The sequence below is a fragment of the Manis pentadactyla genome, chromosome 6, assembly GCF_030020395.1.
Source record: "Manis pentadactyla isolate mManPen7 chromosome 6, mManPen7.hap1, whole genome shotgun sequence".
NCBI classification, from domain to species: Eukaryota; Metazoa; Chordata; class Mammalia; order Pholidota; family Manidae; genus Manis; species Manis pentadactyla.
The window spans coordinates 147,058,877-147,071,864 of NC_080024.1; the positions used below are offsets into that span (position 1 = coordinate 147,058,877).

Genomic DNA, 12,988 nt, shown 5'->3' on the forward strand with positions numbered 1-12,988 from the left:
ACCATTCACACTTCTCTTTGTCACTGGAACTGATCAAAGCTAAAGCTTCCTTGAATCTGGAGATTTAAAAGATTCACTTTTCATGAAAGATAATGATATCCAAGATGGGGTGAAAAATAATTAAGGAAATCAAATGAGCCCACGATTGCATTTCTTTGGGAAGTTGAAATTCTGAGGTGAAACGTGAGCTCGAATTTGCGTCTTAAGAAATTAAATTTTATTTGGGAAACCTCCCTGTCTTGGTCTGTTCTTAAATATCGCAGAACTGAAGGAGTTCGAATAGGACAGGTCACGAATAAGCAGTAGTGATGATGATTCAGCTCTCTGGGAACTCACCGTGCAGTGCTCTGTTTTGTGAACATGACAGCATGATGAAACGACACGGCACAAACAAGTGGGAACCAATCAGGCCTCCCTCCAGTTTTTGGAATTCTGATGGGGACAGACTGTTGGAAGTCCCAGTGACTCATTCAAATGTGTGAGGTATTGATTGCCAAGTGAAAGCTGAGATTGTTCATTTCCAAAGTCAAAGAGAAGGAGAGGAGGAAAGGAGAGCAAACCAGAGAGGATTGGGTAAATATCTTCAGGTACACCAGAGATATAGACCAAGTGAATTCTTCTGTGCCCTGCCCATAATAAAACAAAGAATACCCCAAGAAGTAAAGCTGGACCTAACATTCGAAGCATCTAGGATGAATTGATCATGACACAACACATGCAATTAAGCCACGGAACGTGCTACTACAAGATTTTATTCACTTAGATAAATTAGAAGGATTGGGTGGCAAACGCAGTTCGTATCAACATTTCAGTGTTTGCAATTCAGAACAAACAAACCAGACTTCAAACAAAACACAAATGACTTCAGCTTCCTGGGAATATCCTCATATATTTTAGAAAGTGTAGGAAATTTCCCTTAAGTAATGTTTTACTGCTATTCTTATTGACAGATTTTAATGATTACTTCCAAAAAGAGCGTCATGTACTTCCCATTAGTGTTCTGTTGCCGGGGAGTTTTATATTCCCAGCCTAACTATGGTGCTCTTACCAGAGTCCGCAGCCTCCTCCGCGGACCCCTCATATACTCCTGGACTGATTGCTAATCTTCCCTCCAGCACCTCTCAGGTAGAAGCTGGTCATTTCCCATGTACTCCCTAGATTAGGCCAGGAGGGAAAAGGAAGAGCTGTTTCCTAGCTCCCCACCATCATTTTCAGGGGAGTTTTCTATCCTCTTTTGAAGCTGTAAACACCTACACCTGCCCTTTCCTTCCAAGCCTAACCATCTGCCCGACTCAAAGTTATTCCCTCAGAGCTCTGGACGATTTTGGCATCTGAGTCTTAGTTCCTACTTTTGTTTTTTCTTCCAGCGCAATCATGGCTTGAATGTTCACACTGGTACCCCATCTAATGTCTAGCCTCTGATCCTTCTCAGCAGGTCCCCTCCCTGAGCACCCTTGGACCTTGTTATCCTCCGAAAAAGATTCACTTTTGACATTTTTAGCTCTTTCTCCCAATCACACTCCTTGACCTTTGTGTACTCCACACTCTCATCAAAACCTGCTTCGTAACTGCTTGTCTCCCAGCATAATGGTGCCTGTTAAGCTTATAGTCCATCAAGCTTTCTTGGTTTCTACTGGCCCGTAAAGGCTTCTGTGCTCACCACAGTTATAAGAGCTTGGGGTGGGAGCCCCAGGCATTGATGCCTGTGATTCTGCAACAGTGCTCTGTATTCTAGGAAACTGTGAAGGGGGTCACACCCCTTCTTTACTATGCTCTGTCTCACCTGGACTTTATGGTCCACCGTTTCAGCTGCACCTTCATTAACACTAAATTCTAATCCACCTCACATGCATTTATAGCTCAAAACCCAGCCCTGCATTTTCCCCGCCCCACTCTTGGCCTTTCAGCTGCCGTTGCTGAGCAGTCCTGTAACCACGGTATTTGGCTCCTCTTTATATAGTTGATTTCTGGCCTTTTTAGGCCTCGTTAGAGGTCTGGATCTAGTTATGTGTGTCTTTTACTTAGAGGAGTTTCCCAGGGGACCTTCCCAGTGAGTTTTTCTTTTTGCTCTGGACTCTTTGTGAATCTCATTCGTGGTTTTAATTGCCCACTACTTGTCAAAGACTCCCAAATCAGCATCTCTATCACCAACCACTTCTTTTTTATACAGACCTGATTTCCAACTGCTTTTTCAACTGGATGTCCTATAGGCGTCTCAAATTCAACATCTCCAAAGCAGAGCTCATTTTCTTCCCCTTCTGTCATGGATATTCCTACTTGGGAATTTCTCTGTTAATGATATCACCACCCAACTAGGCAGCAGAGCCTGAAGCACCTCACCTGTCAGCACCACCTTCCGAAGTACTTGCTAGCTCTTCCCAGAACACTTCACGGACGCTGATTCCCATGGGACGCTGTCCTCTCTCCCTGGAAGGCTTCGCGTCTTCATTTTTCAAGATCCAGAGCAAATACTTGCTACTTAAATAAGGCCTGCTTAAGACTCCCATTTCCAATCAATTATTTCTCCCCCAGGGCTCTCATTTGCTTGCCTTTCTGTCATAATACTTATTTTACCCTAGGTCATTTCATTCATCCAATAACACATATTTAAGCCTAAATAGAGTATCAGACCGATGATATACACAAGGGAAGAAAGAGAAGTACGTCCTGGTTTCTGGCCTGAAGGAGTGTGTGTGTCTCCTGATATCTAGAACATAAAGCTTTACAATGGTGGGGACACACATGCTGAATTTGATTAATTTGTTTTCAATCTTGAAAAACTGATAAAAACAGTTGTTTAGGGAGCTGGAGAACTACCGTAAATAAGAATGATCTGAGATTGGCAGTCAGGACATCAAAGCCATGGGGACGAAGTATCTCTTTTCTTGTAGAGTTTGCACACAGATGATGATGGCAAAGCAGGGCTTGCCCCACGGATGCTAGCACTTCCCCTAATTATCTATGGAATTACTCCCGAGGTAGTTAGGACACCCACATTTTGGAGCAGAGATTAACTTTGGGTTTAGATAGACTGCTTTGTTTTATTACCAGCCTATGTTGGAAAGGCAGACATTTTTATTTACTTTACATTATGCCTTTAAAGAGAAGAAATGGCCAGCAGCTCATTTGATTATAAGAGCAGAAGAATATACTTCCAATAAAGCCTTTAGATGAAGTGCTAAAGACAGCAAGGACAGTGGAAAGAGCAGACAAAATGCAGACACATTTGGGTCATATGATGGCTTGGTAATCCCCCAAAGTGCTTCTTTATAATTGTTAATTTAACTGAGGCAAGGAACCTCCCAGAAGGCCATATATGCACAGGAATCTGTAGGTACAGTGGGTGAATGAGGGAACATAGGAGAATCTGTTTTTCACCTGGTCCTAAGTGTAAGCACCAGTTGAGGAAACTGTTTGGGTGACAAGCTCTGGAAGGCGCATGTGCAGTAAGGGTCTCTGATTAGGTTCCTGGCAATAGAGTCTAATAAAAGTGGGGGAAAGACCTTCTTCCCATTTCTCATGGGACCAAATGAAGGAGCTGAGCCCCTGCTTGGTAACTCTGAGGGCACCAGGAAAAAGCGTGCTTGGCGGGGACTCCAGCACCCTCTCAATATACACCAGCAGTAGTGTCAGAGGTGGGGGATCCTCAGGGATTCTGCGAAACTGAAAAAACTAACAAGGGTGCCAGAACAGAAGAGAAACATTGCCTCCTTGAGAACCAAATATCATGGCAGGCTTGGGGCCTGGGTAGGTAAATGAGGACAAGAGATAGTCAAATTTAGGTCATCATGATTCATGTGGCCTCATCTGCACTTAGGAGCTGGTTTGGGTTATCACTGTTGGGCAAGGGAGAAGAATTGACATGACATGCCGGTTCCCAAGGCTGTTTCCTTCTTGTGCTTATCTCTCTTTAGGACTGGTGAGTTCTAAATAAGTGATTGCAAACCCAGGAGCGGGAGGAGTGGAGAAGAAAACAATGCCGAGAGGAGTTTGAATTATGGTTGATTCTTGGCAATTCCAAGAGGGTTATCCATTCGTGTGTCACTCAGATCCCTTGCCTTTGTATCTAGTGGCCATTTCACCACTTGAAAGTATTTAATCTGTACAATATGTAGATAATAGAAAAGACACAGAAGTAAAAATATTTCAGCTCACTGCATCATAAGACTGAGAACAGGAAATCCATTTGTAATCTTGTATTTTCTGTATGACGACAACCTTCTCCATCAGAAAATCTACTGCAACTGCTAAATCAAAAACTAAGATCAGGGATTATTTGTGACTCTTTTCCTCTATTGCTCACAAACCATTATGGAAGAAACAATGACTACTCTATTTCATTTTGGATAAGCTAGCAGGATCCCTGCTTCCTGGGTAAGAGGCAACACTACACAAAATTGACAGGCGTTGGTAAGATTAGGGTACCTTCACATTCCAGTAGATTTTTACAATGGAGGACCCAGTCTTTTGGGTCAGCACTGGCTATCCTTTGGAAAATATTCAGCCAGAGGAAAGCAAGCTTGCAGTTTCTTTTGTGCCCAGCAGATGCAGGTGGGTGTAACACAGAGCTCAGGCATGGGATGCTGGGGCCAAGTCTGGAATGCATGCCCCTGTGCATGTTCTAGTGGCACAGGTGTCAGCCACCAATTGGTCTGAACCTGCCTGAGCTAACCTACACTTGGCCACTTCTCAAGGGGCAAACCCACATCAAAGAACTCCAGCCTGTATTCTGACAGGGAGGATCTAGGCGGGGCGGATGTGGCTTTCCACTGCCAGGTCAGGAGGGTGGAGGAGGGCCCGGCGGGGTGACGAGAGTGAACAAACACCCTGAGTTTCAGCTGAAGGTGCTTAGTTCAGGTAAGCAGCTAGAGAAGCCAGGTGACTTTATGAACCCGACAGGTATGTCTGGAAAATTCCAAACCAGAAAAACCTGGGAAGTAGAGGGAGTGGCGGAAGGATGGAGGACAATATAAAGAGAAGCCAGCCAAAATAGTTCAGGGTCCACATGAGCATCCGAGTTTGAAGAATGATGAAAATATTCTAGTATATTCCATTTTAGAGCCTTATGCCAAGCACATTTACACAGGATAGGGATGAAAGAAATTAGACTACAGGAGATCAATGACAAATCATAATGAGATTATGTTCTAAACTCACAGCCTCTGTCTATTGATGCTCCCTCTCACAGAGGGGAGGTTTTGAGACAAGCTGATGAACACTGTAGGTCCTGACATTTGTTCGTCTGGCTACATTAAAACCATTGGCATTGTAAAGAACAGAGATGGGCAAATTACCCCTTCAAGTCTGATTCACATACAAACTAAATGAACCCCGTAATGACAGCCTTGGTCAGGGACTATTTGGAAACTTGATGCAAAGGCTAAATGCTTACAAGCCTCTTTAGGGACAAGGCTCACTCTGAGTCACAGGGAAACCATCCCAGAAGCTAGGTCTACACATCAATAAGCAGGTGTCTGAGCAGGGTGTAGACTGCACCTGTGCACAGGTTGTAAAACCTAATTCTAAAGTTTTTGGGAAAAAATCTGTTCAGAAATGCTTGCTGTATTTCATTATTAAATAGTGGTAAATCTGGCCCCCACCTCACCTCTTCTTTGCCACCTTCCTAAGTGCCTGAGGAAGACATGTGCATGGGCTGAACAGACCAGAGCGCTGTGGAAAGATGATCTTGTGAGTGAGAACGGTTTGAGAAAGGAGGTGAGATTCTGGCCACCATGTCTGTGTGCCAGGATGCTGGTGTGGCTGCATTATTGATCTCAATGTGCACATAGGCTGCCGGCTGCCGTCGTGGGCAAGATGTACGCTCACTACTGAGTCTCAAGAAAGATGTGGAGGATGTCTGATGGCCAAGTGCAGAGCCTCGAATCTCCCCAGGTTGCTTCTCCGGAGGGATTGTTGTTCTGGAGAGGCCGCCTGTATCACCCCCAGGAAATCTTGTTAGTGTTTGGGGCTGCCAGAGGGAACCCTGTGGCCCCTGTTCCCACCATGCACCGTGTTTATCACTCCTGCCAATCTTATTTGGCATCGTATTCTTCACCTCACTGTTACTGTTTATCCTCAGTGCTGCATCCCTGCCCATCCTCCATCAGCACCTGCTCCCAGAAATTGATCAGTTATCCCTTACATACAATGTGCTGTGACCCCAGCTCTGAGGCACTTTATTTCCTTATATTTTTTATTGACTTTTTAAAATTATATAACTTGGATACATAAAAGTTCACTTAATATATGCCTATAATATAACAAATAGAACTTTGCTAGAACCTCAGAGGCCTCCCTCCTCTGATAGAGATAAGCAGAGGCAAGTATTTCCTTAGCATAGTCTGCCCACCCTGTGTCAGCATCCTTAACAATACAGTTTGCTTGGTTTGATCTTTTTGTAAATGGAATCATACTGTGTGTGTTCTTCTGTGCCTGACTTATTTAGTCCTAAGCCTTACTTATAACTGTGGCATGGGACCCCACATTTCCTGTCATGGTGATTTTGGGGATCAGTGAGCAGATGAGGGCCTGGTTGGGTGTCAGGAATACATTCGGTGTGTCTGGAGATAGTGAGAACTGAATGCCCGTGTGTTGGTGGGAAGCACAGTTTGGGGATATACTAGATACACTGGTATCGTGACAAGCTCTGAAGGGAGGGGGTGGGTTGCAGTGGGCATTGCAGTGGGCAAGGATGGAGGGCATTTTGGGATGTGGGCCTTTGAGTGCTAAAACCGGGACAGGCCCAGGCACACTGGGGCCAGCTGGTAACCCCAGTCCTTCCACCAACCACCATGTCAGTGGTCTTGTCCTCCCACTGTTAACGCTGAGCTTTTTCTCCGAGCTGCCCTTACTCCTAAAAGGCCCCCCTGCTCCTCCTGCCATGAAAATCCCTGTGAACAAGCCATTGCATTATTTGTCTCAAAAGATGGAGCTGTCACACTAGAGGAATAATAGCAGTAAAAGCCCAGATTCCGGAAGGTAAAATGCTGTATAAAAAACTGCTGAAGTGGCCCAATTTCTTATGCTATATGGTAATCATGAGTCATACAATAAAATAAGGGCAAGATGGGCATGGGGGATTAAAATTATTGACAGCCTTTCCTGTCCCAAATGTAATGCTGTGTATATAAATAGACACATACATATATTTTTAGATGAAAACACAAATATAAATATAATTGATTGAGATTCTCATTTTATGGATGAGAAAATGGGGGCTCAGAGAAATTAAGTTACTTGTTTAAGGTCCCACGACCAGGCGAGTTACCAAGCTGGAATTTAACCCTTGATCTAATTTTTTATCCTTCGTTTATTTCAAGTTTACATATGATCTAAGCAGCAAAGGGTAAAGTGAGACCACAAGCCTATCACGTAGAGCACAGGCCTTATTTAGTTCCTCCCACTCTGTTTCTCTTCTGTAACAGGAGCAACGACTCCCAGATGCATTTTTTAAAGCGACTTCACTGAAGTATGATTGACGGTAGTGATGGTTTAAGGGGTGTATACCTACCTCCAATCTCAATTGCTTTAAATGCTGCTTCTTGTAGCTTCCCCCAGACAGCGAAATGACATGCTCACACTGCCTTTCTTTGCTTTTTATTTTTAGAGACTATCTGTAGCCGTTCTTTCATGGGGGGCCCACCTGCCTCTTGGGTGCGCTGGGCCCCACCCCGCGCCTGCAGTCTCGGCCCAATAGAGCTGCAGAGATGTATCAAGTCTTGTTTAACTCAATACTCAGTATTTAAATAATTACAACCAAGAGAATACTATCCACAGCTGAGCTGTGAAGTGTACTGTGGTATACATTTCACTGTAAGCTTTGTTTTTTCTGGAGTTAGTAATTGTAGTATTTTCTAGGTTTTTGTTGTTTGTTTAGTTTTCAATAATCCTATCACTCACATATCCTTCTGATGGAGGTGGATCTCTCTCCAATGTTCAATATGTTCAAACTCTTCTATCCCTTGATAGGATATTCACCTTAGGGAACTTGAAACGATCAGGAGAGTCTATGTTAGCATTAAAACATGCCCTTCAGATGAAGGCAGGGTGGAGGAGGAATAATATATAAAGTTAAGTCAGAAACACTGTGGGAAAAACCGTGCTAATCCTGAAAGAGGCAGCTCACCTCCTCCCTCAAATGTGGGGATCGCCACTTTTCTGGCCAGAGCAGGGCTTCCTGTCCCGCTCTTTTCCAGGGCTTTGCTCTTTTCGTTCCCCCGGGACTGCTCTGATGGTGCTCTAGGCTAGCTCAGTTCATACATGTGACACAGTGAATCCTTGAACGTGAGCATCTGCCGTATTCCTCCTTAGATACCAAAATCAGAGAAGGAGGAATCCAATACACAATAAAAAAAAGGTGATTGACTATGCAAAGCATACCTTTCCATACAAAAAAACAAACAAATAATACCACAGTGAACGAATATCTGCATATACTATGTGATGCAAATATCAAATTAAATACAATTTCATGCTAAAATTTTACTCATTAAAAGTAACGATTTTGACTACTTTGAATCGGATCTGCAGCTCATATTCTACACACTTCTTTTAATTTGCTCTTTAAAGGGCCTTAACGTGATTACATTTTAATAACATTATTTAAAACATCCATGGTCATCACAAAAGGAAGCAGGGAGTGTCTGAGTCAGAGGCTTTATATTTGGGAGTAATGCAAGGAACTCTCAGACTCACCCAACCAGCTGCCAACTTCCTCTATGAAGAGAGTAAGGTAAATATTTCTGAAGCCCACAACTTAAAGTCTGGCCAGGCATTTATTTGGAATGAGAGAGAGAAAGAGAGAGAGCGAGCGAGAGAGAGAGAGCGAGTGAGCAGTGGCAACTTCTCTGTACCTGAGAGTCTCAGCTCAATAAGTAATATCAAAATTTTTGTGCAGCCCTGTCCTCAGCTTCTCTATCTTGCGGCTTGTCTGTGGCTGATTTTAGGTGCTGTCAGGGAGAGAAAAGCATATACCGCCTTGCAGGGGGTCAGGGACAAGTGAAGCACTTCATATTCCATCATGGAATAGAGAAATAGCATTTGGGCAAAGATGTGCAAATCTAGTTTCTGTATTTCCAGTGTTTTTAGTTAAGGCATCATAGGGTGGAATATACTAATTCTTGAGATTAGAATTAAATTCTTAATCACATAGCAAGGTGATTGTGTGATTAAGGATTTATCAACATTTGAAAGCATGTTTTTAAAAGATATAGACTTGAAAATGCTTGTTTTGAGGAGTAACTTTATTTACAGCCTTTCATTTAACTTACATGATAAGCATAAAAATTAAGCATGCTTAATAGTAGTTACTAATTTTTCTCAATGTGTTTAGGTAAGATACAAGAGGCTTTCATATTTTTTCAATTATGTACCATGAAATACAATTGCTTTTCCTTGTAAAGACAAAATTATTCTAAGATTAGATAATATTTTGATTAACATTTAAGGCACATAATTTACCAATTAGGTAGAGCAAGCATAGGTCCATAAAATATTATTATAATTTCATATTTTATTGTATGTGTTTTATCCCTGGATTTTCCTATGCTTTATTTCAAAGTTATTTTTCTTGCTTTTCTATTAGGCTTTAAAATTTTTTTTAGTGAGAACATATCCTTCTGTTTTGATGCAATTAGTATGTTGAGTATGTGAAGGAAGGGATTCGTAATTTCTTGGCTTGAAATATACCAGAATTAAGCTAATAGGCTTCAGGCTCCTGTGAACTTTTAGACCCTAAAGTCTTATGGTTGAGATTAAAAAACCTTCATGAGTTTTGTTAATTTGTGTTAACTTGAAAATTATAAATTAATTGTATAATCTATACAGTAAGCTAAAATATGTAAGGAATGCAAAACTATGGTATTTTTTAGTGAAACAAAAAATTGATCTAAAGCTAAGTTCTTTCATGATTTGAAAAAGAATTCTCCTTCCTTGCTGGGTCCAGACAATGGCACAGTGGATTAAGTTCACACTGAAATCTTCTGTAGCTTAGCCTAATTTATTTTCCTTTGCAATTTCCTTTAGTTATTAACTGTGACCCAAATCAATTGGCACTTGGGGATGGCTTGTTTGAATTTGGTTTATTTTTGTTGGTGCTTATTATTATTATTTTTTTAACTTGCTGTAAATATAGGAAGAAAGGAAAAATCAGTTTTGGTAATAATGCTAGTATTTATTCATCTGTTACCTGATGGAATCTTGGAATTGTAAAACAAGTAATTTAGCCCTAAACATAGTCATCTATTTGCAAGTGGGACTCAGACTTTGTATCAGATGATGAGGAAAGAATCCTGATTTCATTTGTGGAACTTACAGTTCACCTGCCGAGAGAAAGACAATAAAATCAATTATGTGAAGTGGAACATATTTTGGCATTTATTTTCAAAGTACATGAACACGTCTGTACAAGAATGTTTGAGGCTATATTATCTAGTGCCATCTATCATTTAAAAAGTCATTGCTTGAGAATTTATGATGGTCTCGGAAGGTCTTGGCTCACCTTTCTCTGTAATGATTATTTATTTAGTGTGGTTTCTCTACCATAAAATGTGCCTAAGCCATAAAAATAAGAACTTGATTGCCTGAAATGAACAAATTCCTTTGTAACTTCTGTTCCCTTCAATATGAGGATAGTTTTGTGAAAAGTCTCCAAGATGATTAAGATGTTAGAGAATGAAAATCTGTAATTATTGTTTAGAAAGTGAGTTAAAGGATGATTTTTAAAAACATCAAAGGTTTTTCTCCCCTCAGTGGGTAGTAAAACAGTAAGACATAGATTTGTAAAGCAACAGAAGAATTGGGACTTGGCCAAACCAAAGAGCATTTAGAAAGTGTGTCTTTGTACTTTGTGCTATGATGCCACCAAGCAGCTTCCAGACCGCATGGGCCATGTGTGCAGGTCCCCAGACAGTGTCATTTAAAAATCTTTCATGTTTTACTTTAAAGATTCTAGCTCACATTATATAAAAAAAATATTAAAATATGCCTGCAATCCTCCATTAATTTTCACTGGACATACTTGGACATTATGATTTTGCTTTTAAAGTAAGTCTTCTAAGAATGACTCGTTTCATTCATTATGATTTTAAGCAATAATGGAAATTGTTTGAGAGACAGCATCTTGTACACAATTTCCCCTTAAAACTAAAGAATGCTCTATGCCTACTAAATTTAGTATAAAAATCAACTTGTTTATTTACTTTAATACTCATTAAGTTCAATCTTATAACTTTCTCTGTATCTTAGAAGCAATACTTATTTTTCAGACATAAAATATGATGTTGAGCCTCTGAAAAGTCTGGGACCTTAGACACTGTCCACACCACTCACTGAGTAGAGCTGTCCTGCATCTACCAACTCCCACCCATGTCCTCTGCCTTTTCTGGTTCCTTCTCTCATTTTGTGGAAGCAGTTTCATCTGTTGCTCTAATCACAGCTGTGCCCCTGCTCTTCCTTCTGGATACCATGGATTTGACATGAAAATCAACTTAAAATTTTCTGGATAACTATTAGAAGAACACAGATGTTCCTCCTTGGAGTAAAGGGTGTATGGAGAGTGGATGATTTTCTTACCCTGTATTCCTGGGGGATGTAAATTGAGGAGTGGGACCTAGAGTGAATTGAAAATAGCCGAAAACAGTATCATTTATGACCTCATGCCTCCGTGATGTTCTCGGGGGTTGGAATTCCAACACGCACAATGTGGGTTCCTCAGGAATGTTCTGGAAATGCCCATTATGTTGCTTTTCAGGACAGAACAGATTATTACCATTTTTCAGGGAGTGATGAATGTAGCAGCTTCAATTCATTGATGATCTACAAAGGATGTAGCATTATACTAGAGTTGTTCCTCAGTTTTTTTTAAACCCAAGCTCTCATTTGATAAAATAAAAATGGAAAACTTGATGTCATTCATAATTTTGAAAGGCATTAAGTTTCTGTGACTTTAACAAAGTCAACACAATAGTAATTTTAGAATATTAGTTTTTCAGGCCACCTCCTGACCTTTTCCCTTCTCCACACCACGCCATGACCCCCCGCCCCGAATACCCTGGGATCATGAAGTGGTCCTCTTACAGGTGTACAAGTGGAAGGAACCGTGGTTTTCTGTTGTGTAAACTGACCATTTCACTGAGCAAGATGAAACTTAGCAGCTCTGAGAAGCTGATGCCTTGACCCAGGTTGTGCAACTACTAGCAACAGGTCAGGATTAGGACTGGGTCCCTTAAGGGTCCGTGACTCTTGGAGACTGCCACACCCTGAGGTATAATATCACGGAGTATTTAAGGGGAATAGTCTGGAGGATTGATGTTAATCCATCCAGCATGGGACAACCTTGATTGTGGTATTGGCCTTATTAGAGTCTTGTGGAGAAAGTCTTCAAGGAAACACCAAAGCAGATTCATAAGAATTCCATGGTGGTGGTAGCCCTCTATATTTCAGAAACATTTTCAAGAGTCTGAGATAATTTCATTTTCCTTAGGCTCCCTAGTGAGAAAAAGACCACTGTGTGGGAAAGCTTTGTGCGTGTTTGTGATACATAGTATGGTAATTATTGGGCAATCACATTTTCCATTCCAAACAAAAAAAAATCAGAAAATGGTCTGAAAAGAATACATACATTATAGGACCAAGGATGAAATCATGGGACCTATCTGGAATTAGGAAAGGATGGACCTGAAAAAAGTCAGAATGTGTGATTGCTCTAAGAATGGGCAGGGAGGCTATAATGGAGAGAAGATGTGAGGAAATGATGTGCTGAATCACCAAATGGGAACACTTAAAAAGATTACGGACGATTTAGAAAGCAACGGCTAAAGATCTTTAACAGATTACCTAACGTAGAATACTTATTTTATTGCAAATACACTTTTGCTCTCTTTCAGCTTAGAAAGCTTGGGTGATTTGAGAACCAGTAGGCCCCATGCATGTGACTTGAAAACCCAACAGTCAGATGCCATGGAAGACAGAAATGCCAAATCAAGGACAG

At 41.2% G+C, this 12,988-nt stretch overlaps 1 protein-coding gene across 3 annotated transcripts in view; it reads left to right on the forward strand.

The window, feature by feature from the left end:
* The window catches only part of SERPINB7 (serpin family B member 7), a 41,706-nt gene that overhangs the window by 10,891 nt on the left and 17,827 nt on the right, over window positions 1–12,988 (forward strand). The window contains exon 1 of one of the 3 annotated variants that reach the window (XM_036876799.2): window positions 8,656–8,731. The exons of the other annotated variants lie outside the window; for them this stretch is intronic. Coding sequence (XP_036732694.1) covers window positions 8,672–8,731 — 60 coding nt within the window. The 5' untranslated portion in view covers window positions 8,656–8,671. Of the gene's footprint in view, window positions 1–8,655; window positions 8,732–12,988 lie in introns of those variants that run through there. 3 annotated transcript variants of the gene reach the window in all.